General features: G+C 40.6%; 1 protein-coding gene across 4 annotated transcripts in view; it reads left to right on the top strand.

Moving 5' to 3' along the window:
- Positions 1-27,897, top strand: part of PRUNE2 (prune homolog 2 with BCH domain) — a 270,129-nt gene that overhangs the window by 204,658 nt on the left and 37,574 nt on the right. For all 4 annotated transcript variants that reach the window (XM_081236833.1, XM_081236832.1, XM_081236831.1 and 1 more), the window contains exons 10-11: positions 16,034-16,113; positions 18,057-18,257. In XM_081236833.1, coding sequence (XP_081092959.1) covers positions 16,034-16,113; positions 18,057-18,257 — 281 coding nt within the window. The remainder of the gene's footprint in view (positions 1-16,033; positions 16,114-18,056; positions 18,258-27,897) is intronic.

Genomic DNA, 27,897 nt, shown 5'->3' with positions numbered 1-27,897 from the left:
TCCTGTTTTCCCAGTGTCATTTGTTGTTGTTTTTAAATTTTATTTATTTATTTATGGCTGCGTTGGGCCTTCATTGCTGCGCGTGGGCTTTCGCTAGTTGCCACAAGCGGGGGCTACTCTTCGTTGTGGTGCACAGGCTTCTCATTGCGGTGGCTTCTCTTGTTGCAGAGCACGGGCTCTAGGCACAGAGGCTTCAGTAGTTGTGGCACACAGGCTCAGTAGTTATGGCTCGAGGGCTCTAGAGCACAGGCTCAGTAGCTGTGGCACCTGGGCTTAGTTGCTCTGCAACATGTGGGATCTTCCCGGACCAGTGCTCGAACCCATGTCCCCTGCATTGGCAGGGAAGTCCTTCCCAGTGTCATTTGTTGAAGAGACTGTCCTTGCCCCATTGAATGGTCTTGGTATCCTTGTCAGTCATTTGACCATATATGTGTAGGTTTATTTCTGGGTTCTCTATTCTATTCCCTTGGTCTTTGTTTCTGTCTTTATGGTGGTACCACTCTGCTTTGATTACTATAGCTTTGTAATAAGTTTTGAAGTGAGGAAGTGTGAGACATCCATATTTGTTCTTCTTTTTCAAGATTGTTTCGGCTATTTGGGACCCCTTGAAATTTCATATGATTTTTAGGATGGAGTTTTCTATTTCTGCAAAAAAATGCTCTTGTGACCTGAGATACTGCCTTTGAAAACCACTTTTCTATTCTAATTTTTAGCAGAATTACTGAAAAAATAACAGCAGCAATATCTAACCCTCCTGTAGCATCAGCTAAGATGTGCCAGGCAGTATTCTCTACCCTTACTTAAATCAACTCGTTTAATCCTTGCAACAGCCCCTGAAGTGGGTATTCATAGATTCCCCATTTACAGATGAGGAAACTGAGACACAGAGGGGAATTCTGCATCTTACCTAAGGTCACACATTTAAAAAGGTCAGAGTAGGATTCAAGTGCAGGTGATCTGACTCCAGAGTCTGAGACTTTAGTTGCTATCCTGTACTCTTTATGGAAGAAGAAGAAGCATATAGGAGTTCAGGCTGCATCTGTTAGACGCTTGGTAGATGTAGGCCAAGATGTGCAGATGTACAGAGCGGCCCACACATCTCACTGGGTTATATCTCAGAGCTGTGCTTCCCAAATTTTGTTCTGTATTAACATGTTACGAGAGAAAGGAAGGAAGGAGGGAAGGAAGGGAAAAGAAGAAAAAAAGATTCCTTGGTCAAAAACAAGGTAAACAAAATCAAACATTTTTACCTTCTGTAGAACATCTCAGAGTCTATGATGAGTTCACGTGCATTATAAAGTCCCAAAAGGAGGGCAGACTATTTGGTGTTTCCCAAGCTCACTGGGTACAGAGCCCTCCTTCAGGGTCTGTAGACCCTCTCCTCTGGGCACAGGCTTTGGGAAGCGCTGGCTTAAACAAATGACCGGAAGCACCCCTTCTGTGTATCTTTTGCCAGCAGGACGGTTTGGAACCCTCAAGCACAAGTCCTCCTCATGTGTCCGTTTCTGTCAGTCACAGGCCTGAGCTCATGGGGAGCTGATAGCGGGAGTGGATTCCAGAAATCTGCCCGCTTCCTGGGGTCCCCGGGGTCCGAGAGGTGACTCCATTTTCAACCACAGCCAGGGACTGTGTGGGAATGAAAAGATAAAGGAACTTTATGCTCGAGGAAAGCAAGGAACAACTGGGCCACCAGGAAGGAAATACAGAAAATAAAAATGGGGTGATGTTACCGAAGGCACAGAATTCTGGAGCTTCCAGCATGTATTTATTCAACAAAAGCTCACTGGGTGCCAGCTGCCAGTCAGTGCTCTCAGCTCCCCAGGGATTCTGTGGGGCACAGGATACCAGCTGACCCTCCAGGAGCCAACTGTTGGCCCATCCAGATGAAAATGTTTTTATTCTCTGCCCCAGTTTCTTCATATGGCAAACAGAAAACAGAAAATGATGCCTTAAAAGGATGCAATCAAAAACACAATGTTGGGACTTCCCTGGTGGTGCAGTGGTTAAGAATCCTCCTGCCAGTGCAGGGGACACGGGTTCGAGCCCTGGTCCGGGAAGATCCCACATATCACGGAGCAACTAAGCCTGTGTGCCACAGTTACTGAGCCTGCACTCTAGAGCCCACAAGCCACAACTACTGAGCCCATGCACTGCAACTACTGAAGCCCATGCACCTAGAGCCTGTGCTCCGCAACAACAGAAGCCACCGCAGTGAGAAGCCCGCTCACCACAACTGGAGAAAGCCCGCGTGCAGCAACGAACACCCAAGGCAGCCAAAAATAAAAAATAAATAAAGTTATTTAAGAAAAAACCCAAAACACACAATGTTATTTCAAACGTATAAAGACAGAGAGATACTACATAGAATCAAGGAGGGTTTTTTTCTTTAAGGAAAAAAGAACATAAATGACATGGTAAAATTTTCAGAACCTAGAAAAATATTGTTTTAGGAAACAAAATTCAAAACTGAAAAACAGAAAGCAGCAAATCTAAGAAAATAAAGAGACAGTAAAAGGAACCAAAGTGAAAAGAACAGACGATTGGAAAAAGAGAAACTATTAAAAGATAGAGTGCAGATACAGACTGCAAAAGTGTAGAATTCGATAAATTTAAAACAACCTACTGAAAAAGACAAATGAATCAGCAATCGCCAAGAGGAGCAGGGAGTGGCTGTGGCTTATTTATTTTAATATCCCCACCGGCTTGCAGAGGTCAGACCTTCAGAAGATGCTGGTGAGGATGAAGGGATATGACAGACGTGTGGCCCGAGGGGGTAGCCGCCCCTCTGCCAAGGCCCGCTTATCAAAGGCTAAACTCCTCCCTTTCTTCAGTGATGCTAATATTTCAGCTTCCTATGCCTGCTCCTCCCTACTTTAATTTGGAAAACATTGAAAGCCCTGATAATATGGCAGTGGGACGTGACAGTATACTATTGCTGCTGATAAACAACCGAAATGACTACTAACGAAGCACTTAATTATTTCTAGTGTCAGCTGGAAATTGTCTAAGTGAGGATTTCTAGAAACTCGTAGAGAATATTATATATATATATATATTTTTTTTTTCTTTTTTGTTGTTTTTTGCGGTACGCGGGTCTCTCACTGTTGTGGCCTCTCCCGTTGCGGAACACAGGCTCCGGACGCGCAGGCTCAGCGGCCATGGCTCACGGACCCAGCCGCTCCGCGGCATGTGGGATCCTCCCGGACCGGGGCACGAACCTGCGTCCCCTGCATCGGCAGGTGGACTCTCAACCACTGCGCCACCAGGGAAGCCCGAATATTATTATATTTAAATTACCTCTTTATCTTAAACTGTTGCCCACGCTGGTATTTTAAAAATTGAAAAAACACAGAAGAGTAAATAAATAAAAAGTAAAAAATCCCTTTCTCCCTAAACTGCTCCCTATACATAGCCCCTATCAATTAATTAAATTATTAATAGAAATTAATAATTTCTATTCCTTCTAGATATTGTCTGTGCCTAAACATATGTATAAATGTGCATAACTTTATACAAATTACATCATTCTAAACATACCACCTTGTAATTTGATTTATTAAGTATATCTTAGATGCCATCCCATGTCAATACATTTAGAAATTTTTTGCATTGATATACAGTGATGAAATTCATGTTATATTTAATCACTCCCCTGTTGAACATTTAGATTATCCTTTATACTTTTTCAAAAAAAATAATAAATTATTTGAGTGGAAAAATTCCTTTAGTGGAATATTAAATTAGACTATATGTCCTTTAGTTTATTCAGTGAAATAGATAACTAGGGCTCAAAGCTGAGGGCAAAATGGTGCAAAGCACTCTTTTCTCCCAAAGAGAGAAATGGCAAGAAGCTCTCAAAGTTGGGTTAGATACTTCCCCCAAGGTCTCTTTTTTTTTTTAATTGAAGTATAGTTGATTTACAATGTTGTGTTAGTTTCAGGTGTATAGCAAAGTGATTCAGATATACACACACAGACATATACATATATATAGACATATATACATATCTGAATATATATATGTATTCCTTTTCAGATTCTTTTCCATTATAGGTTATTACAAGATATTGAATATAGCTCCCTGAGCTATGCAGTAGGTCCTTGTTTATCTATTTTACACATAGTAGTGTGTATCTGTTACTCCCTAATTCCTAATTTATCCCTCCCCCACTTCCCCTTTTGTAACCATAAGTTTGTTTTCTATGTCTGTGAGTCTATTTCTGTTTTGAAAATAAGTTCATTTGTGTTATTTTTTTAGGTTCCACTCATATGGGATTTGTTTTTCTCTGTGTGCTAATCTCTAGGTCCATCCATGTTGTTGCAAATGGCATTATTTCATTCTTTTTTATGGCTACGATTCCATTGTGTGTGTATGTATGTGTATATATATATATATATATATACACCACATCTTCTTTATCCATTCATCTGTCATTGGATATTTATGTTGTTTCCATGTCTTGGATATTGTAAATAGTGCTGCTGTGAACATTGGGTTGCATGTATCTTTTCGAATTAGAGTTTTTGTCTCTTCTGGATATATGCACAGGAGTGGGATGGCTGGATCATATGGTAACTCTATTTTTAGTTGTTTTTTTTTAAATTGAAGTATAGTTGATTTACAATGTTGTGTTAATTACTACTGTACAGCAAAGTGATTCAGTTATACATATATATATACATATACACACACACACATATACACATTCTTTTTTTATTTATTCTTTTCCATTATGGTTTATCGTAAGATATTGAATACAGTTCTCTGTGCTATACAGTAGGTAGGTCCTTGTTTATGCATTCTGTATATAAAAGCACTGCTAACCCCAACCTCCCACTCCATCCCTCCCCCAAACCCCTCCCCCTTGGCAACCACAAGTCTTTTCTCTATATCTGTGATTCTGTTTCTGTTTCATACATAGGTTCACTTGTGTCATATTTAGATTCCACATATAAAAAATATCACATGGTATTTGTCTTTCTCTTTCTGACTTACTTAGTATGATAATCTCTAGTTGTATCTATGTTGCTGCAAATGGCAATATATTGTTCTTTTTTATGGTTGAGTAGTATCCCATTGTATATATGTACCACATCTTCTTTATCCATTCCTCTGTCAATAGACATTTAGGTTGTTTTCATGTCTTGGCTATTGTGAATAGTGCTGCTATGAACTATAGGGGTGCATGTATCATTTTGAATTATAGTTTTGTCCGGATACATGGCCAGGAGTGGGATTGCTGGATCATATGGTAATTCTATTTTTAGTTTTCTGAGGAACCTCCATACCATTTTCCACAGTGGCTGCACCAACTTACATTCCCACCAACAGTGTAGGACAGTTCCCTTTTCTCCACACCCTCTCCAGCATTTGGTATTTGTAGACTTTTTAATGATGGCCATTCTGACTGGTGTGGGGTGAAACCTCACTGTAGTTTTGATGTGCATTTCTCTAATAAGTAGCAATGATGAGCATCTTTTCATGTGCCTATTGGCCATCTGTATTTCTTCTTTGGAGAAATGTTATTTTTAGTATTTTAAGGAACTTCCATACTGTTCTCCCTAGTGGCTGCATCAATTTACATTCCCATCAACAGTGTAAGAGCATTCCCTTTTGAGAAATGAAATTGTATTCAAGTTGGTTTCATCTAGAACAGGGGTCAGCAAACTATGGCCTCCAGGTCAAATCTAGTTAGTTGGCCACCTATTTTTCTACACAGTTTTATTGGAACATAGCCACACCCCTTCATTTACATATCTTATGGCTATTTTTGTGCTACAGCAAAGTTGAGTAGTTATGATAGAGACTGTGTGGCCTGCAAAACGTAACAAATTTAGTATCTGGCCCTTTACAGAAAAACTTTGCTGACCCCAGCTCTAGAGAGGTCAAAGACTTAACTACCCTGCCATGCCCTAGAGATCAACAAATATAACTGCTTGAGCAGCAGTTGGAAGAGTGTCTCTGTTGGCCCCTGTTGTTTGTATTTCTGGTGCCAGACTGTCCACACTCTTGAGCGACTGAGGAGAAGTAAAACCAAGGCAGTGCAGCCATTGCATTGCACTGCTGGGGAGAGGAATCCTTGTGAGCATATCCCCTCGGGCCGGATGGTAGGGCAGGGAGGCATCTACAGACTCATCTGCACAAAAGAGAAATTCCAGGAGGTGCTGAGCTGCTGAAGTGGAGGGTGGGCAGGGTTGCAGGAGTCTGTGCTGAGACTCTGGTCACTTGGTCATCCTACAGGAGCTACTGACTCTCGCCCTAAAGACTCTTCATTTCTGAAGACAAACGGTCGTCCATTCCTCCTCCTCCTCATTTCGCAAGAACCTCATCCTTACTTAACATGCCCATCCCCCCTCCCCCCCGAGAACCGCCCCCCACCGGGTCGTTCCTAATAGCATCTGAGAGGTGTTTTTGTCATTGTGGAAGAGGGCACTGTAAACTCTACACTGGGTGAACTTCACCTTATTATGTTTAGAGCAATTACTCCTTTGTGATATGACTTCTGTAAGAGTCACCTCACATTTCTAAATTATGTTTTGAAGAAAGCTTAACTTGTTATCAAACGTAATTTGTTGGTAGACCATTTGAGTGGTCAAGTTCCAATATGTGGTGAGACCTTATGAGGAACACTCTGCTAGAAAAGTAGGGCATCCTCCCCTCTCTAAATAAAGGGTGTTTATTCAATAGTGAGTTATTCCCCTCCACCACATTGCTAGGCCCTCTGCTAAGCACTGGGAGTGCCTGCCTTCGAGGACCTCTGTGTGCATGTGTGGAGGGGGGATGCGAGTGGGGAGGAATGGGGAGGGTGGGGCCAGAGAAGTTAGGAACAGACGGTTGTAAATCATGAAAAATACCCATTTGATGTGAGCTCAGGGTACTGTTGGACTTGACCCAACTGTGTGGGGTGGGGATGAATTCAGTGGCTGAGATGTCTAAGCTGAGTTCTAGAAGACAAGCAAGAACCAAGTGGGGAGTGAGCGGTGGGAGAGGAGGCTCGAGTTCGGCCTGGGAGGCCAGACCGTGAAGCCTGGTGAGCCATTCTCTGGAGCCAGGACCCTTCCCTTGAGTCAGTGGGGACATGAAAGGACTGAAACAAGACGGTTAGATTGAAATGGTTAGATACTGAGTTAGCAATCTGAAGGGGGTGGGGAGTAAAATCAGAAACAGGTTTCTGCAAGGAAAAAATGAACTTGAACTAAGGTCTTAGCAGTGAAAATAAAGAGGAGAGGAGGTTGCAAATGTATAAGACTGGATGGTCAGGATGGTCAACTGGATTGGGAAGGAATGTTAGAAAAAGAAGGAAATTAAGAATGATGGCCAGTTTGGGGGTTTGGGAGCTCACAGGTGATCGGTAGGGACATTCACTGGGATAGGGAAGGTATTAGCTAACCATTGCTGTGTAATAAATTATCTAGAAATTTAGCAGCTTAAAACAACATTTTTTTCTCTCAGTTTCTGTGTGGGAATTTAAGAGCAGATTAGCTAGGTGATTCTGACTCAGGGTCTCTTATGAAGTTGCTGTCGAGACATCAGTCATCTGAAGGCTCGATGGGGGCTGGAGGATCTGCTTCCAAGGTGACCCACCCACATGTCTATTGGCAGGAGACCTCAGTTCCTTCCTGGATTTTTACAGGAAGCCTTGGTTCCTCACCACCTGGATCTCTCCATAGGGCTGCCTGAGCATCCTTAGGACAGGGCAGCAGCAGGCTTCTCCCAGAGTGAGTGATCCGAGAAAGAGCAAAGAGGAAGCCACGTGCTTTTTAGGACCTAGTCTGACAAGTCACACACTGTCACTTCTACCTTATTCTGTTCTTTAAAAGCAAGTCACCAGGGCTTCCCTGGTGGCGCAGTGGTTGAGAGTCCGCCTGCCGATGCAGGGGACACGGGTTCGTGCCCCGGTCTGGGAAGATCCCACATGCCGCAGAGCGGCTAGGCCCGTGAGCCATGGCTGCTGAGCCTGCGCGTCCGGAGCCTGTGCTCTGCAAGGGGAGAGGCCACAACAGTGAGAGGCCCGCCTACCGCAAAAAAAAAAAAAAAAAAAAAAAAAAAAAAAAAAAAAAAAAAAAAAAGCAAGTCACCAAGTTCAGTCCACACTTAAGGAAAGTGGGGGGTGGTGGTGGTTAGGCTCCAACTTTTGAAAGGAATGTCAAAAAATCTGTGGACATTTTTTTAAAACTACCACAGAGAATGTAGGATGTAGCAGATCTGTGCAGAGGAAGATACTGAATTCAGTTTTGTACATGTTGAATTTGAAATGCCTGTGAGTAATCCAAGTTATGAACTGTAGATTTGCTTCAGAAACAAGTATATGCCCCTTCCCAGTGTGAGCTTATGCCATTTAATTGAATCTTCTCAATAACAAATATTGATATGTCTTAAGGTTTTAGAAAACATGTGAAAAAGAGCATAATGTATACCCTGCAGGCAAGAGGTAGAATTCCCCATGCAGCCCTGTTCATAGCCAAAGATTTAATTAATTATTATCTGAAAAGCAAATGTTTTAAATGATATTTAGGCTTTCCTTCTATTCCTGATGTGTTCCTCAAACTTTAGGGCTCATAAGGTTTACTACAAAGGATTTTATACAAAACCACATATGCTATATAATTCAAGGGTCATTTGGACAGCAAGTGATTTTTGCTACCTGCAGATTTTGAGAATTCAGCCCTGCGTAAGGAGACTGTATAATGTTTCTCTCCTCTGAGAACATGAGAACAGATGGCTGTGGTTTGTAGGGTTTTGCAAAATCCCTAGAGAAGGTGGTAACTGGGTGAGTGCCCAGTGCTTGTGTTCCTTTAGTTTTTTGTCATCTACTTTCCCTATTCGCACCCCCCTCCTTATCTGCCTCAGCTGGCTGACTTATAGGAGTCACCATACTTACCTTTTCTAGGGTGAGTGAGGCCCAGTGCTAATTGTTGACAAGAGCCTCATTTCATGGGCTCAAACCCAGCTTGCTGTTGTGGGACCTAAGCTCCCATCCTTTCCTGGGTATCAGCCTGATTAACCTGAGTGTGAACCCCAGTGCCTCTGCCTTGCCTCCCAGTTGAGTAATGTGATAAGAGCCCTGGGGCACACCCTTATCTTAAATTGTGCAGCCTACTTTATCAGACAAGGATCCTGAAATGGCAACTCTCCAATCATTGGTCTTTAAAGGGCTAATTTATGTACTCAACAAAAGCAGGCAAGCACCTCATGAAAGGTTTTGTTTCTTCTTTTTTTTTTTTTTTCATTTTATCTCCACTCCTAGAGAAAGTGACTTATGAAGTCTGTCACAAGGGAACTTTCTCTTTATGTAATCATTTCCCAAAATTTATCAGCATAACCATATGGTATTTTTCTAAAGAACAATTAACATCCTTAACCTGCTACCCTATTTTTATGGAGCTGTATTTTTTAGTGGTCAGTCTTATAAGAATGATTATTCCCTAAAAGGGTTGTTGCCTGCTGCTGGGTGTGCATGCCTGCCAGGAAACATTAGAATCCACAAGTGCTGTGTGTGCGCTAAGTCTCAGTTCACTGCTCATTCGCTATTAAAAAGAACCTGATCTCCGACAAGGCTAATCCTACAATAGTTAAATCCCTCCAGATTCATAAATGCTGGAAGGATATACAATGTAGAATGGGCTTACATTTGTACCTGGTCTAAACTCAAGAGGGTGCATATAACCAGGTCCCAAATTTTTCCTTTTTCGGTTGGTCTTTTACTCTGGTTTCAGGACCGCCATGCTACTGCACGCTAATTTCTTTATTAAGAAGCAGAAGTACCAGAAACCCAAAATCTACTAATATACATGGGATCCATTCTCAAATTGGAAGATGGTATTTACGTCACTGTTCCCCACTTGGTGGTATTTGTGATTAGGGGGTGCCCAGATTCAGTATAAATAGCACTGAATCACCTAAGAGCACGGTTGTTTTTCCGACCTCCTGATTGAGTTGAACCCTTGGATAATTCATCCATTTTCTTTTCTAATATCTGAGTTCAAGGCTATTTATTTTCCTCTAGGAATTTGTTTAGCTGCTTTCACAAGTTTTGACACGTAGGGCTTTATTGTTCAGTTACTTACAGATGTGTTTTTAAATTTCCAAAGTCTTTTTATGATTGATTTCTTATATATGGCCCTGAAGTCAGAAAATAAGGTACATGCAATGTTGACTTTTGGTATTTTACAAGACATTCTATATAGTTTTCATGAGTTTGAAAAAATTGTGTATTTTTCTTGAGTGTGGATCTGTCCATTAGACCAAGCTATGTTAGTACTTTGTTCAGATCTTCTGTATCTTTATGCATTTTTTCAGATTGATTACTGAACTCTTGAGACATTCAAAGTTCCCCCCATGAAGTTAATTTCTCCTTATAATTTATATTCGAGTTTTTGGCCTATGTTGTTAAAAGCATATTGGCTCTGGATCAGTATGTCTTCTGAGAAATTTCTCCTTTTATCATAAAGTAATAACTTTCTTAAGCCTTAATAATGCTTTTCTGCCTGAAGTCTATTTTGTTTGCTACTAATATTGTGACAATTGCTTTCCTGTGGCTATTGTTTTCCTGGTATTTCTTTTTATATCACTTTATCATCAGCACTTCTGCATTATTATTTTTAGATGTTCCCTTTTTTAACCAGCATGGCTACTCAGGGTAAATGACACTGCCTGCTATGACAAACAACCCCAAATCTCAGTGCTTCAACACCAAGAAGGTTTAAAAATTATTCTTTAATTATTATAATCTCTTTCATATTGCTTTTTGTGTGTTTTTTTTAAAGATTTATTGCTAGTTCTTCTGTTTACAGCATTTGCTGGCAATCCCCCATAGTGTTTTTCCATAGTTCAGTTTGTAGTTTGGTGGGTGTGGGTGAGGGTGTTGGTGTGGGTTCACCTTTCAGAGGGTTTTTTCTTTCTCCTAAGTGGATTTCCAGTGAATCCTAGATAGTAAAAGTAGCACCATTAAGTGGTTTCGTATTTGGTTCTTTTGGAACCCTAGGACTCTAGGCCTTCAATGGCCCTAGGTGAATTTTAATTTTAATCTCTTGACTTGCGTTTCCTACGTCATTCAGGTAATATAAATCAAGACATACTTGGCATACAAGCAGTGTCTCTAATCCTCATAGGTTGCTTTTTGTTTTCCACCCAAGATTCCAGGCAGACTGTGCTTTCCAAGGCCAGAGGATAGAGTTTGTTCTCATCCCTCTTTCATTAAGAGGGCCGCTTTTTAAGGGCCACGGCCTTATTTAGAAGTTCAGGGTCTAGGCCTTTGTTGCAGCACCTGGAGGTCACTTCTCCTGTGGGGCCCAAAGGCTTATGTCCAGTCCAAAATCCTGGAGGCTACCTTTCATCAGCTTTCTAGAATAACTCTTCATTTCCAGCACCTGGGGATTTCCCCCGGTCTCTTTCAGGTTTGGAAATGTATTAATTACTATTAGGGTGTTCTGTCTTATATAGCATTTCTTTGGATTTATAATGATAAATGACATTACACCTTGCCAGACACTTTCTGATCTCTCTCTCTCTCTTTTTTTTTTTTTTAGCAAATAAAGAAAAGTCTCAGAGGGAGAGCCCAAGGGTTTCTACCTTAAATTTAATAGCATTGTTTTATTTTGATTATATTTAATTTATATGACTATTTTAGGTGAGTGATTCTAAGTTTCCTTATATACAGTGATAACAAACCTTCCTTTCAAAACAAACTTAAGTCAATTTAAAGAAAAATATTAAGTAAATTGACAAGGGCTAGGTGGCTATGAGAAACCCATAAAGGTGGTATATTAATATTCAAGTTTATAGAATGCTTAAAAAGCATTTGATGGTCTTCTGAGCTTTGTCCTCATTTTAAAAAATGTTCCTATATGCTAAAGCAAACCTAGACAAGATGTTTACCATCAACCTGAGCCTAGGTTGAGAATGTGGGAAATGGGTTACCCAAATCAGGACATAGTGCCAGTCAGATATTCCCTTCAAAACAAACAATAAAGATCAGCTGTACTACTCAGCATGGGCTGGATTAGCACGTGGTAACAGGGAAACCCAATATCTCAGGGCAAAACAAAAAGATGTCTTTCTTGCTCATACATCCAACGATCTTTACCCAGTAGGGGCTCTTCTCCTCCCAGCCCCTGTTCTGAGCTTCTCCATAGGCACCAAGGCGGGGAACAGCACATGGCACCTACACTTGGTCCTAATTCTTCTGCCCGGAAGTGACACCTGCCACTTCCGTCCTCGTTTCATTGATCAAAGTAAGTCACATGGCCACCCTAATTTCAGAGGAGGACACGTGCATAAAAGGTGGAGAGCCAGAACTATTTGGTGAAGAGCGATAATGTTTATAAAACCGCCCAGCAAACCAACAGTTCTGGATCCGTCCTCTAGATGGCGACGTGGAGCCGAGCATCTGTTGGGGAGGTCAGCAACAGTAGAGTCAGACTCAGTGTTTACAATACCCCCAGCCTGTTGGGTAGCTCCCTTCCGTACAGAGAAAACCCCTAATTAGGTAGTGACTACAGTTGGGTAAGGTAAAATACTTAACCTTCACTATGGCCTGATTTGTTACCTAACAGATCCCAAGAGGCTTCCGTTCCCATTGGTAAAACTCCATGCTGTTCCATCGCCAACTACTCTGTCCACTTCATTTCTACAAATATTTATAGACCTAATGTATGAATGTGGTTGAAGTATTTACAATGGGCACAACTTGGGTTTCTGCCAGGTTTGCCTCTGGGCTGTTCTGGTGCAGCGTTCCTTCTCTGTCCCTGGGGTTTCCTAAAAACTCCCCATGGCCTTCTGTAATATCTGTGGATTTGTGAGTCCCTCTCTTCCCATCACTGCCTGTTCACAGCTTCAGCTTTTCTTTTCCCTCAGGTATGCCGCCTCTGGTTTTCTAGCACTTTCTTAACTGCGTCTCCGTGCCGTAAAGGGGCACTGAGAGACAAAGGCTCTATTTACTAACTTCAGTGAGTCCAGGGCACTTATAGGCTCTATGGAGATTTGTGCAGCACTGAAATTTTCCCTTACCTAGGCTGATACCCCAATTTTAATAACCTTAATATATGTTTTGTCCAACCATGACACAGACTTCAGTTAAATCACTGATCCTGCTATTATGTTTAAAATGAGGGAACACAATACCTTACACTTAGTGAATGCTTTATAATTTCCAGAGTATTTTCTTATGTATTCTATTTATTGTTTATTCTCCATAGTCACTGTAATATTCGGTATTCATTATCTTCACTTAAAATCACAAAGACGGTCAGTTAATGTTCTCAGAGTTAATAAGCTTGTCAGTACTAACCGCAGAACTGTAACCCAGGACTATAACCGCATATCTAGGACCCTTTCAATTATTCCATGATGTTGCCTATAACTCACAAACATCAACAAAACCTACAAAATTTTAAGACGGATACTATCTGTCTATTTTTTTTTTTTTTTTTTTTTTTTTTTTGCGGTATGTGGGCCTCTCACTGTTGTGGCCTCTCCCGTTGTGGAGCACAGGCTCCGGACGCGCAGGCTCAGCGGCCATGGCTCACGGGCCCAGCCGCTCCGCGGCATGTGGGATCTTCCCGGACCGGGGCACGAACCCGTGTTCCCTGCATCGGCAGGCGGACTCTCAACCACTGCGCCACCAGGGAAGCCCTATCTGTCTATTTTTAAACGCTTCATATTTACTTTGGAGCTAAAGTCGGCACCCTTATGTGCTCTCTGAAGCAAGTAAACATGATGTCTTTTTTTTTTTTTTTTTAAGGTTGACTCATAGGCAACTAGAGAAAATAATGTACATGTGCATTTAGGGGATTTCAAGTTCAATAATTCAATCCAACACATATTTATCGGGTATTTATTTCTACCAGGTGCTGGAGATGTAATAGTAAAGAAGACAGACATGGTTTCTGTCCTCATGAAGCGTCAAGGCTAATGGAGAAGGCAATTATAATAGCAAAAAGAACTACAATGAAGTAGATAACATTTTTTTCTTTCAGTGTTCTTTTCAGGCATTGCACAGTCTCTCTTTTTTACTGGAGAGGAAATGGAGGCACAGAAAGATTAAGTAACTTGCCATATGACACACAGTAAGGGGTAGAGCTAAGATTTGAATCTAGCTGCTCTCAACAGCAGCATTTTGCTACTTTACAGGTACTACAGGGTTGATGTCAAAGAGAACGCACACAGGTTACTTTAGATGACAAGGGGTCATTGTAAGGAAATTTGAAAAACTGCAACAGCGTGGGAAACCTAGACAGCTATCCCTCTGGGTCCCAGGACTTTCAAACTGGGGCCTAGAGCAGGCCTTCTCTTTGCCTACCACCCCACCTCCATTGCTGGACAGTCTGGTTTGCTGCATCCCATGTGGTGCGTCTCTGGCAAGGGTTATCTTGTTCCTGCCAATACGTTTATTGCCTTTGACTCACACGCTGACCCCTTGCTCACTGTTTTTCGACTAGGGTGCAGGACTCGTTTCAGAGAACATACAGGGCAGAAGCCACAACAAGTGTATGGAGAAGGAAACTCCCTAGGGTTGTGTTTTTGAAGGGGTCTGGGGGGTTGACGGTTAAGGACACGGGCGTTTATTTCTCTCAGGGAAGCAGCGCTGAATTGCTGGTGACCGTCCTCATTATTTTAACTCCATCATCCCGTCTTCACCACAAGCATGAGGCTGGTCTGTTTCATTCTTCTACATCCTTAGCACAGAGTAGACACTCGATACATATTTGCTGAATAAATGAAGCAAGTACAGTTATCACTAGAGACACAGGATTTTGTTTACGTCATAGGCTTTGTTAACAATAAGGGGCTTAACTTGAATCCTGAAGAAACTGATCATCCAGGTAAGCAAACTCCAAATGTTTGGTAGACCCAGATTGAGGGGGAGAGGAGTCGCAGTGAGAGAGGGAGGAAGGGATTAAATTTAGAACTTTAACAGAAAGGTTTATCATGTTTAAATTTAGATTAGTGCCTACATCAGACGTATTCACCCTAGATGAGTGAAATTACATGGAAGCCACCACGAAGAAAAATATATTATCGTAGGGAGGGTGGGAGGGAGACGCAAGAGGGAGGGGATATGGGGACCTTTGTATATGTATAGCTGATTCACTTTGTTATAAAGCGGAAACTAACACACCATTGTAAAGCAATTATACTCCAATAAAGATGTTAAAATATATATATATATATATATTATCGTGATAAATGGGGATGTACTGAACGAGGGTCAGGAGATAAAAATAAGTCAAGGGGAATTTACTGTGAACGGTGATCAGCTTCCTACAAGAGCATAGAGATTTGCCACAGTTTCCTCCAGTATTTGTCTGTTCCCTTCCACTAGTCTTACCAAGTGTGTTAAGTCCTGGGTTCAACAGTCCCGGGTTCAACACTGATTAGGGAGAAAAGATGGTAACTCATGACCAGAACCATCTTCACCAACTTATAATTCACAGTGAATCTTTAAATATTCAAAGAGGAAGGAAAATAACATCAGTTGGCACCTTCTCAGGAATGTTAGGCACCTTACATTCATTGCTTAATCTTTCAACAACTCAGTGAGGCAGGTGGTATATCCCTGTTTTACAAATAGAGATCAGCAGAGTATGCTTTCCTCTGCCCACAGCAGTTTAGGTAATATGCTCAGATTTACACAGAGGAAGAGATATATACAAAGTCAGGTCTGCACTTACTCCAAAGCATATATATTGTATCCCTTGTTGAAAAAAAAATTAAATGTCCCCTTACGTATATTTTATTAGTTATTTGCTTCTCCTCTTTCTGAATTTCTTACTTGAGGTGTTTACTTATGAGAACTGGCAGAAGAAGTGACTCGCTCTGTGCACAGAGTAAAATCCGAGTCCGTGGTTCTCGTTCACAGAAACTGCAGAAAGTCTGTATTCTAATTTAGGGCCACCTACAATGGATTCAGTACACATACCTGGTTTATTGAAAATGCCATCCTGGAACCTCTGGGTTTCCTTTTCAAAGAAAATTAAATCCCACACAATTTTTTACACTCTTTTGTTTTTGTTTGTTTGTTTGTTTTTTTCAGACTACTGTCAGAGGATGTGGGAATGGACATCCCCTTTGAGGAGGGAATGCTGAGTCCCAGTGCTGCAGACATGAGGCCTGGTGAGAGCGTTCATTCATTTTCTTCAGCAGTGTTCTATATCCAAACATGTTCATTATTCAGTGAGAGAACCATTTCCTGTGCATCCAACTTGTGATATCAGTGATAAAAGTGAAGAGAGGAAATAAATATGTGTGAGGAAGGTGTTAGGCTTGATGTGGTTAATTTCAGAGTTGACTTGAATCATCAACTAGGGTGGGCCACCCTTTATCTCCTGGGCCATGCCTGGATCTGCCAATGTTTTCAGTTCCTATGATAACTGGCTGCTGTTTATCATAATACCAAATTCTAACATCTAAGTTCACCAATTTATACTTAAGTGTGAGAATATTTAAAATTAGCGATTTAATATTGAGGATGCTCAGTATCCTGATTATTAAAAAAGAAAAACAAACAAAAAAACCCAAACTACACTTTACAACCCAAGGCATATACAAAAAGGAATTTAAAAAATTTCAGTTGCGACCTATGTGGCTCTCACTCTGTACTAGGTTCACTCCTTTGCACTGTACCAGCTACAGGATCACACCAAGATCCTGAACCCTGACGTTATCAGTCAAGCCTAGAATTGAGAAAGAAGGGAGTCAATTTTTTATTTCTGCCCGAGTATTTAAAGTGTATTCTTCAAAGTACTAATCACGTGACATAACTATTCTTAAGTGTTCTGTGGCCAAATAAGCATGGTAGCCACTGTACATCTGCTCCACTCTTCAAGGTCCACAATTCACTTTTTAAAAAGTGAATTGTGGGAATTCCCTGGCAGTCCAGTGGTTAGAAATCTGCGCTTCCACTGCAGGGGGCCCAGGTTCGATCCCTGGTTGGGGAACTAAGATCCCACAAGCCGCGTGGCGTGGCCAAGAAGAAAAACAAAAATGTTATATACATAACATTTCTACCATCACAAAAAATTTCTTTTGGACAGCACAGCTCTGAGAATCCCTGTAATATGGAAACCCAATGTTTTACAAACTGACAGATCAATAGAAACATTTTTTCAAGTAATACATAAAAACATTACATGGAACACAGTTTAGGTGTTGTCTATACAGAAAAAAAAAATCTTAATGACAAAGAAACAGTGTCAGCTTCCTTAGGACAAGAGACAAGACTAGAGTTAGAAGTCCAGAATTGATGGGTATACCAGATGGCCTTCAAAACATTTTGTGATAGGGAATCCTGGAATTTTTTGTTAAGGTATCTCTCTAACATTGTTTAGTTGGGATCAACTTGGTTAAAAATGACTTCTCCAGCTCTGCTTCTGTTAAGTGAAAGGCTCTTGAACAGCAAGATGCGTATTACAGTGAAAGAGTGGGAGCTAATTCCATGAGCCTTACACGAGGAGACTATCACTAAGGTACAGGAACCAATGTCAAGCAATATTGGCATAAGAAGTAATGACTGCTTGATCAAGGAATGTAATCTGGGAGGGTACCTCAGTTTTATTACAAAAAAAAAAAAAAAAAGCCAAAGAAAGTTCACAACAGAGTTGTCAGGAACTAAAAGACGTATTTTGGGAGTGTCTGTAAACATTACAGATAAAGTTTGTATCCTCCATTTCAGAGGAATGAAGTCTACATGAATCATTATAAGTTATGTGTAAAGCTTAACTGTTTTTCTTAAGTAATATGCACCATAAAAAATTTGATTCAGTATTATATCAATGTCAAGTTCTCAAACCTGAACAGGGCAGTTCTAAAAACTAGATCTCTGCCTGTTTAGCAATGGCTCCCACTTCCTATTTCTGCATGGCCAGGGCTGATGTAGCCGGGGCAAGCCAGTACTGAGGCCTGCTGGTCAAGAGTGGAGTCTAAATCCCACATGAGGACTTTTAGCAGGTGTGCCTTTGCTGAAAGGGCCTTAAAATTGTTTTTCACTGGGTCCCACACCCACTGTTGGCAGCCATGTGTATGGTCTAATACTTAATGTTGTTCTTTATCTTCTTTAGAACCTCCTAATTCTCTGGATCTTAATGGCAGTCATCCTCAGAGAATCAAACTCACAGCCCCAAATATCAATCTGTCTCTGGATCAAAGTGAAGGGTCTGTTCTCTCTGATGATAACTTGGACAGTCCAGATGAAATTGATATCAATGTGGATGAACTCGATACCCCTGATGAAGCAGATTCTTTTGAGTACACTGGGCATGGTAAGTTGCCAAGTTGGCAAGGCCAAAGTTAAGTGAAAAGTGAAAGATTATCTAATCTTATCTAATGTCATCTAAGGGGCTTTAGGAACAAACCTCTCATTGTGTTGCTGGTGGCTCCTTTCTGTGATTTCTAGAAGCTTCTGTTTGTGTCTCAGGTCATAGGTGGACATGATTGACGGTTTAGAGCTTGACAGAACAGGTATGGCTCACAGAGGTCATACATAGCTATCACTCCTTTGTTAAACCCCTACTTTACGCCAGGCCTTGTGCTTGGCTGGGGTTGTAGGGAAACTGTTACATGCTGTGTTATAAGAAGATTGGGACTGGGTTTGCAGAGAAAGAGAATTTAATCTGGAAGATAAAATTAGAAGTGGAAAAATTAGAGCTTACCAGTTTCTCTGTACAAGCTCCCACTGTCTGGAGTGTTCTTTCTCACAGATCCTACATGGGTGGCTCCTTCTCTTTATTCAGATCTTAATCAGATGTCACCTTCTCAGAGGCCTTCCCTGACCTCTGTAAACAAAGGCATTCCCCACACCACCACCTAGTCACTCTCTATCCCAGTATTCACTTTATTTTCCATGTGTCACACTAATAGAAATCATATCATGTAACTATTTGTTTGCATCTCTATTTTCTTTCTCTTCCCACTAGAATGTCTGCTCCACAAGGTCAGGGACTTTCTTATGTTTAGTGCTATATCCCCAATAAAGCAGGAAGGAAGGAGGGATGGGACAGGGTGTGCTGGGGGAAGAATAAAAAGGAAGAAAATTAAAAACTGCTGGACCAAACACTGGCACTCCTGATATGATTACCAGTCTTATTTTAGTTCTTTCTCTTGCTCAATGAAATTGCGTTTGTTAAGAAATATATACAAATACAAAGCACTTGCTTTAAAAAATGGCATCATGTAGTTTCAGTTTTACAGGGTGGCATTCTCTGACTTTGTAGTATTTGAATTTGAAAGTAAGAGAATCCTAGCTACAGCTACTGCTTTGATACACTTTGAAAATGATTAAAAAAGAAATACCACAATTGAATGATGCCCTGACTTATTTAGAGCTATACTGATTCCAGCAGTTTCTTTCATAGAAGAACATAGTTATGAAATTAAGAGAGTCATCATCCAATTACTTAAGTCAACCAATGGTCATTGAGCAACCAGGGCTATAACCACAACCAGCATAGATTCAGACCCTGTCTTCACAGAGTGTAAAGCTTTATTTCCTCAAGCTAAGAAAACAGGAAGTGGCTAAACTACTTGTATTACAGATTATCATGTTTAAGTAGAGATTTTATATTGCATTTTTTATCATGGTCTTGGATTTTTATAGTTGTCAGGATATTTGACCCTGTAGGTTGAAATACACAAATAGGAGGTGAAAGGTCTTGAATTCATATTCTTTTCTGCCATCTCAGACACTCTTCCCCAGCTACTCCATCCTTTCCAGCTGACCCCAGCTCTCCCAGCCCTTCTTCTGCTAATAGATCTTCAAGTGTAAAAATCAAGCCTTAACTTAAAATCCCAGAGAAGACAGCTGTGGCAGGACCCTGATCGTCCCTCCCTCTCCTCCCCCTGTACTTCCCTGTTGCCCTGGAGAGCTGTGTCACACCACATCTGAACCTTTTCTTTTTATAAATAGTAAAACTGTCAAGCAAAGTGGCGGTGGCTGAGCAAACTGGTAATTAAAGCTGCCACTTGCTGACACAGTTCTTTTTATTTAGTCGACACAGTTATGCTGAAAGAACCAGATTAACAGCCGCAACCCTGCTTTTAGGTCTTCAACTCAAAGGAGAGAATTTTAATGTAAGTTGAATTTTAAGTCCACCTTGATTTTCATATGAAAGATGTATGTTCAGACACTGTTTTAAAAACAACATTAAACACTGAAAACACAAAGTGCATCTGAATAGCTGTATTTTATAAACATGCAGATATAGATAACTGACTATAAAGAGAGAATACATTAGCGTCCCAAAGTATGAAATTAATGCTTGGAAAGCTGCGTGGTTTTGTTGTTGTTTGTTTGTTGTGTGAGCATTCTGAACTAGGCATATACATTCTAAACAAAATTGGAGTTTTTAAGGCACAGGCTTTCAAGTGTTTGGTCAGTAATTAATTTTATTTAATGAACACTTTTCATAGTGCTTACTGTGTGCCAGGATCTGTGCTAGGTGCATTATAAATATTAACTATATTAATGCTCACGTCAAATCTATGAATAGGTATTATGTTACCCCCAGAGGTTAAGCAATTCACCTAAGGTCATATAGCCAGTAAATGTCAGAGCCAGCATTCAAAACCCGAGTTGTTGTCCTCGACTCCTGGTCCATGTTCCTCTCCATAAATATACTGACAGTGAAGAGGAGGATCTTTTACTAGTTCAGGCTAGCACACCTGAAGTCCAGCCTGGTAACGCACCCTCACATTTACATTCCCTTTTATCCAGCCATTTTCCGGTGACTTGAGGGCCCTTAATTTCCCAAGTGCTTGAAGGATGTTTACACGATTTGCCTGTTTTATTCAGTCGATGATCACCAAACATTGCTGCCAGGTTATTTGCCCACAATGTGATTTTGCTTATGGAAAATTTCTGAAGCTCACTATCAAAAGATGTTGAATTAGTCTTCCCTTCCAAGCCATTTTCTTTAATAATTGTGTCCAAATATCATTCAAAGTACCGACATAATTAAGGCTTGACTTCCTTTGATATTTAGAAGTGCCAAAGATATCAGAAATATGTAGATAGTGAAGGATTTAACAGGCCAGTCTTTCATATTAAGGGAGATCTGAGCTTTTTTTTTCTTTTAATACTTTATTATACTAATCCTATAAACTTAAAAATATCCAAAGGTCAGAAAATTGATGATGACCTATTTCTGTTTTCCAAACCAACCGCAGAGTTATTTTTACCATAATTCAGGCCTCAGCAAAGCCATTTCATAAGGGAAATGGAAAAATGATAGAGAATTTTAGCCTGAATATTTCTGATAAGAACATTATAAGAAACACTCATGTGCTCTTATATTTTTTCTTCCTAGGCTAAGCGATGTTTAGTGACCTCGTTTAAGCTATCTTTTCTAAAACTAACCCCTAATGACAGACAGTTTCCTATGTGAATAAGATGCCCTAACATTTTTTCCACATCATCAGGTAGTCACTTCACTTAACTTATCTGCAGTCTTGCATTATTTTCACAGCCTACAGGCAACCAGCTTGTAAAATCAATTCCCTGTTTTAACTCTGCATATTAACTAGTCAAGTGTTAGGCTTATTCTGTTTTACCCACAAGCAACCTTATGCCATAATGATGATGTGGTATGAAAGGATGATTTTTTCCTTGTATTTTTGTATGCTGAGTTTTCACATTCAAATTAACTATGTACCTGTTGTCACCTGAAGAACTTTAAAGACCTTCTTAGCTGGGTACAGGATGTCTTTCCTCTAACAAGTAAAAGTTCAAACCCGGGGGGCGGAGTGTATGAAAAAATGTAAGTGGGAAGACCATTGAGCAGGTTACTCTTGTTGCCTGGGACTAAGATGTACTTAGGACTCTAGCAATAGCAAAGAAGATAGAGAAAGCCCGTGTCTGAACCCCAGCTATGCTCTTTCCAACTGTACTGAACTACACTTCAACAGGAAGAAAGTGAAGAATTTTCTCAGTTTGTGATACTGGCAAAAGATGTGAAGCTGAACTTAAGCTTCATTCTGTCAGGAAGGGTCCCTAGAAATATGTTCACATCATTATATGCTTTTGTAAAAGTTTGAAAAAAAAAAAGAAAAGAAAAGATTATTTTCCTTAAAAAGCTCCCTCCCCCCAAAACTATATATACTTCAGGCTCAAACAAACCTGAATCCACACTGGATACTAAGTAACATAAAAGGGAGAGATGAAAGGTATATTAGGAATGAAAATTAGAAGCTAGTTTATAAATCTCTGGGTATTTAGCATAATACTAAACATGTCTTGAATGACGAGTGTCATTTAGAAAGCACTCCTCCTACAAATTAAATTAGTAGCATTCAACCTAATGTTCTCTAAATCAATAGTCTAGATTAATACATAGCATGTTCAGGATTAAATTATGCCTATGTTAGTGATCAAATATGTCATGAATCATACCTAACCTCATTTTCTTCCTGGGAGTGATTTCTAACACTTAATACAAATAAAGAGGCTCTTCGGCTTAAAAAAAAAAAAAAAAAGTCCAAACGTAATGAATGTCTTTTAAAGCATTTTCAGACTGTTCCCATTATCAGTGCAAGATCACAACATAGAAAGCTAGTCCCCTTTACAGATGTATGTCCCTACTGGAGGCCACAGCTGGCCTCAGCACCTCATCTTGTGTTAGTCTGTATGATCACCAACAGTGGACTCCCCACTGTGATGTTAGCACAGGATATTCAGGCGCCTGTGTACTAAATCATCTCACCAAAGGCAAAAGAAAATGTTCAAGTTGACTTCTCCCCTGTGTACCAGGGCTTAATTGACTTCAACAGTCACCAGGGAGAAAAGCCTGTTATTCAGAAAAGGAGACAAAGAAAATCAAGCATTTCTTAGTGAAGAGAGCATGAGACCAAACATTAAATTTGGAGGGCCTGGGGATAGAGAGTTAAATGAGACCGGAAAATTTTGCGAATAGTGAGAAAATGATAGCAGTGGGAGGATGGTAATTTATAGTTGTAGCAGAAGAATTTTTTTAAAGTAGTTTTCTCGTATTTTTAAATTTTAATTTAATTTTTTATTTTATTTCTGGCTGCACTGGGTCTTCACTGCTGCGCACGGTCTTTAGTTGTGGCGAGCAGGAGCTGCTCTTCATTGTGGTGGGCAGGCTTCTCATTGCAGTGGCTTCTCTTGTTGTGGAGCTCGGGCTCTAGGCACGCGGGCTCAGCCATTGCGGCACATGGGCTTAATAGTTGCAGTGCGTGGGCTTCGTAGTTGCGGCCCACAGGCTATAGGGCGCACGGGCTTCAGTGGTTGTGGCGTGCGGGCTTCAGTAGTTGTGGCTTGCGGGCTCTAGAGCACAGGCTCAGTAGTAGTGGCGCAAGGGCTTAGGTGCTCCATAGCATGTGGGATCTTCCCAGACAAGGGATTGAACCTGTGTTCCCTGCATTGGCAGGCGGATTCTCAACCACTGAGCCACCAGGGAAGTCCCAGAAGAATTAAATGTTTGGGAAGATACCATTAATTCAAGGGAGTAAAACAAAGCTACTTTTACTTTCTACTAGCTTAGATTGTTGACTTCCAGAATTGAACACCTTAAGACAATGTACTGTACCCCTAGCTCTTATATAACTTTATTTCATTTATATCAATCAGAAGAGGTGGGAAAAGGAGGAGACATACCAACTTGGCCATGCTTTCTCTGAAACATTAGGAGTAACATTTGATAAAAAGGTCCAGCCTCGAGCTTCTTTTTATTGAAGTATAGTTGATTTACAATGTTGTGTTAATTACTGCTGTACAGCAAAGTGATTCAGTTATATATATATATATATATATATACATACACACACACACACACACACACACACGTATATTCTTTGCATATTCTTTTCCATTGTGGTTTATCACAGGATATTGAATATAGTTCCCTGTGCTATACAGTAGGACCTTGTTGTTGATCCATCCTATATATCATAGTTTGCATCTGCTAATCCCAAACTCCCACTCCATCCCTCCCCCGACCCCTCTCCCCCTTGGCAACCACCAGTCTGTTCTCTATGTCCGTGATTCTGTTTCTGTTTCACAGATAGTTTCATTGTGTCATATTTTAGATACCACATATAGGTGATATCATATGGTATTTGAATTTCTCTTTCTGACTTACTTCACTTAGTATGAGAATCTTCGGGTACATCCATGTTTCTGCAAATCGTATTATTTCATTCTTTTTTATGGCTGAGTAGTATTCCATTGTATATATATATGTACCACATCTTCTTTATCCATTCATCTGTTGATGGACATTTAGGTTATTTCTATGTCTTGGCTATAGTGAATAGTGCTGCTATAAACATAGGGGTGCATGTATCTTTTTGAATTATAGTTTTGTCTGGATATATGCCCAGCAGTGAGATTGCTGGATCATATGGCAACTCGATTTTTAGTTGTCTGAGGAACCTCCATACTGTTTTCCACAGTGGCTGCACCAACTTACATTCCCACCAACAGTGTAGGAGGGTTCCCTTCTCTCCACACCCTCTACAGCATTTATTGTTTGTAGATTTTTTAATGATGGCCATTCTGACTGGTGTGAGGTGATACCTCATTGTAGTTTTGATTTGCATTTCTCTAATGATTAGTGATGTTGAGCATCCTTTCATGTGTTTGTTGGCAATCTGTATGTCTTCTTTGAGAAATGTCTATTTAGGTCTTCTGCACGTTTTTGGATTGGGTTGTTTGTTTTTTGGTTGTTGAGTTGTATGAGCTGTTTGTATATTTTGGAAATTAAGCCCTTGTTGGTTGCATCATTTGCAAATGTCTTCTCTCATTCTATAGGTTGTCTTTTGTTTATGGTTTCCTTTGCTGTGCAAAAGCTTGTAAGTTTGATTAGGCCCCATTTGTTTGCTTTTATTTCTACTGCCTTGGGGGACTGACCTAAGAAAATATTGGTATGACTTATGTCAGAGAATGTTTTGCCTATGTTCTCTTCTAGGAGTTTTATGGTGTCATGTCTTATGTTTAAGTCTTTAAGCCATTTTGAGTTTATATTTGTGTATAGTGAGAGAGTGTGTTCTAACTTCATTGATTTACATGTGCCAGCCTCAAACTTCTATGCCAAAATGAATAATAATGCTGTTTTTAAAAGTAAAGTGTAGGAAAATGTTTGTGTACATGTATACATACTTTTAAGGTAGGAGTGTAGTGTCCTTTCTTACTATGATACAACAATCAAAAAGCATACAGACAAAAACTGATAGATTCAACTATATAAAAATATATTTCTATTTGGGAAAAATCACAAATTCAAAAACTAAGCACAAGGCAGGAAAATAATTGCAATATATGACAAAGTTCTGTATAAAGAACTCCAAAAAATCAATAAGGACCACAACAGGCAAAGGATTTATCAGGTGCCTCCCTGTCAGTAAGAGAAATATAAATAACCAATAAACACTTAATAATTCTCACCTTCTTTAATAATTTAATATACATTAAAACAACAAAGAGAGAAGCTTCACCCTAAATTTTCAACAATTAAAAACTCTGATAACCTCCAGTATTGTTTTTTTAAATAAATTTATTAATTTTTTAAATTTTTGGCTGCATTGGGTCTCCAGTGCTGCACAGGGGCTTTCTCTAGTTGTGGCGAGCGGGGGCTATTCTTTGTTGCGGTATGTGGGCTTCTCATTGCGGTGGCTTCTCTTGTTGCGGAGCACGGGCTCTAGATGCGCGGGCTTCAGTAGTTGTGGCACACGGGCTTCAGTAGTTGTGGCGTGCGGGCTTCAGTAGTTGTGGCACGCGGGCTCAGTAGTTGTGGTGCATGGGCTTAGTTGCTCCGTGCATGTGGGATCTTCCCGGACCAGGGCTCGAAACCATGTCCCCTGCATTGGCAGGTGGACTCTTAACCACTGTGCTACCAGGGAAGTTCTGCCAGTGGTTTTAATAGCGTGAGGAAATAGGTACTCTCAGATATTTTGGTGTGATATATTCAAGGGCAAAAACGCTCATAAAGCCTTTCAGTGCTTAGACCCTGTGATCCAGCATTCCATTGCTAGAAAGGTAACCTACAGCAATATGTGCACAAAAGAGGTAAGACACCTTTACAGAGATACTTATTGCAGCAAATTCTTTATAAGGAACAACAGCCCATAAAATAGAATAAAAATTTCCATCGCTATGGGACTGATAAACTAAAAGACATCAATAAAATTGAATACTCTAGGGCTATTTTTATTAATTAATTAATTTATTTTTTTGCGGTACACGGGCCTCTCACTGTTGTGGCCTCTCCCGTTGCGGAGCACAGGCTCCGGATGCACAGGCTCAGCGGCCATGGCTCACGGGCCTAGTTGCTCCGCGGCATGTGGGATCTTCCCGGACCAGGGCATGAACCCGTGTCCCCTGCATCGGCAGGCGGACTCTCAACCACTGCGCCACCAGGGAAGTCTAGGGCTATTTTTAAAAATGAGCAGGGTTTATATTCACTGAGATGAAAAGAAGCCCATGCTGTGTTATTAGGTGGAAGCACATTGTAGAACAGTACATACAGAACATGCAGAAGATAGAGATTAATCATACTTTCTGGGGAAAAAAAGTATGTTTGTGCCCATGAGTATAGAAAGAAAACTACATATCAAACAAAAATGAGTGAGAGAGGCATTGGTGATTTTTGCTGTTTCCCTGAACAATTTTTGGCATCTTCTGATCCATAGACAGATGCGTTTATCCATTGCACCACTAGCCCCCCCCACCCAACAATTTCTGTATTGCTTGTACTTTTATTAATGTGTTTTATTTTTATAACATGCAAAGAGAACAGAGTATACAAAAAAAATTTTTTTAACAAAGTAGCCTCAATAAAAGCATGCAGAAAACAAAACAACCCCACACAGATCACCAGGGTCAACGTAGAGCAGGCCAGAAAGTCCCAGACAGGGTGAAGAGGGGTTGGTGGATGGTGAGTACATTGCAGAGAAGAGCAGGTGTGTACAAGAACCTCAGAAGACAAACCCGCATCAGAGCCCAGAGGTCTGAGGGAGCAGAGACCAGTGGGAAAACAGGGTCCTGGGAAGGGAGCGGAGAGGAGCATCCGAGGGTCCTAACCCAAGTGGGAAGGGAGAAGCAGGAAGGGATCCCAGAAAGGGAGTCCAGGGCAGATGGATGGATTTGCACAAGTGACACAGCGCTTGATCTGAAGCCAAGGTTGCTGCTTTCCCATCCTGAGTAAGCTGCAAGCGCTGGTGGGAATGCAGTGGAAGCCAGAGTGATTGCAAGGCTCTGCAGGTGGTAGTAGCTGTTGGTGTTGGCATAAAGGGCTAGGATTGCTTCCCAGCTGGACTCCATTTTGCTATTCTAAGTCACAGGTAATTACACACGTTTGAATTTGTCTTGCGGGATCTTCTGGAACATAATGGCTCTGTTGTGGCTCCCTTACAGATTACCTATACTTCCAGGAACTTGTCCAAGCTTTGTTCATCCACTCACCCTCCCAAGGTTTACTGAGTGCTCTCTGCAGGGTTTCAACCTAAGTGTTGAGTGGGTTGGTGGAGGTGGATATTAAAGATGATTCTGGCACAATTTCTTAGCCCAAGGAACTCACTACGTTATAGTAAAATAAATGAGAATGAGACAGTTACACATTCAAGGTACAATGTGATAGCTTAGAAGAGTAGAAAAGGTAAGGGTCTGATTGTATTTGCTTCCTAACTCTGTGACCTGAGGTAGTTACTTCAGAGTTTTTGCATTGGTGTCATGTCTGCTGTTGTATCTACTGTTGTGCCTGATACACGGTAGATGCTTAATAAATATTGCTGTTTTTATTATCAAAGTGCCATTAAAAGAATACAAGTGGAGTATAAATCAAAGGTAATTTCTCATGAAATGGAAAATTAAGAATGATAACATCTGAATTATTGTGAAAGCTATAAACAATCCTTTTTTCCAAATCACTTAAACATACATAGAATAACCAT

The sequence above is a fragment of the Mesoplodon bidens genome (genome assembly GCF_964165515.1).
Source record: "Mesoplodon bidens genome assembly, chromosome: 6".
Classification (NCBI taxonomy): domain Eukaryota; kingdom Metazoa; phylum Chordata; class Mammalia; order Artiodactyla; family Ziphiidae; genus Mesoplodon; species Mesoplodon bidens.
The sequence above is the reverse complement of the archived record's forward strand: the minus strand, read 5'-3'. Positions and strand labels throughout refer to the sequence as shown.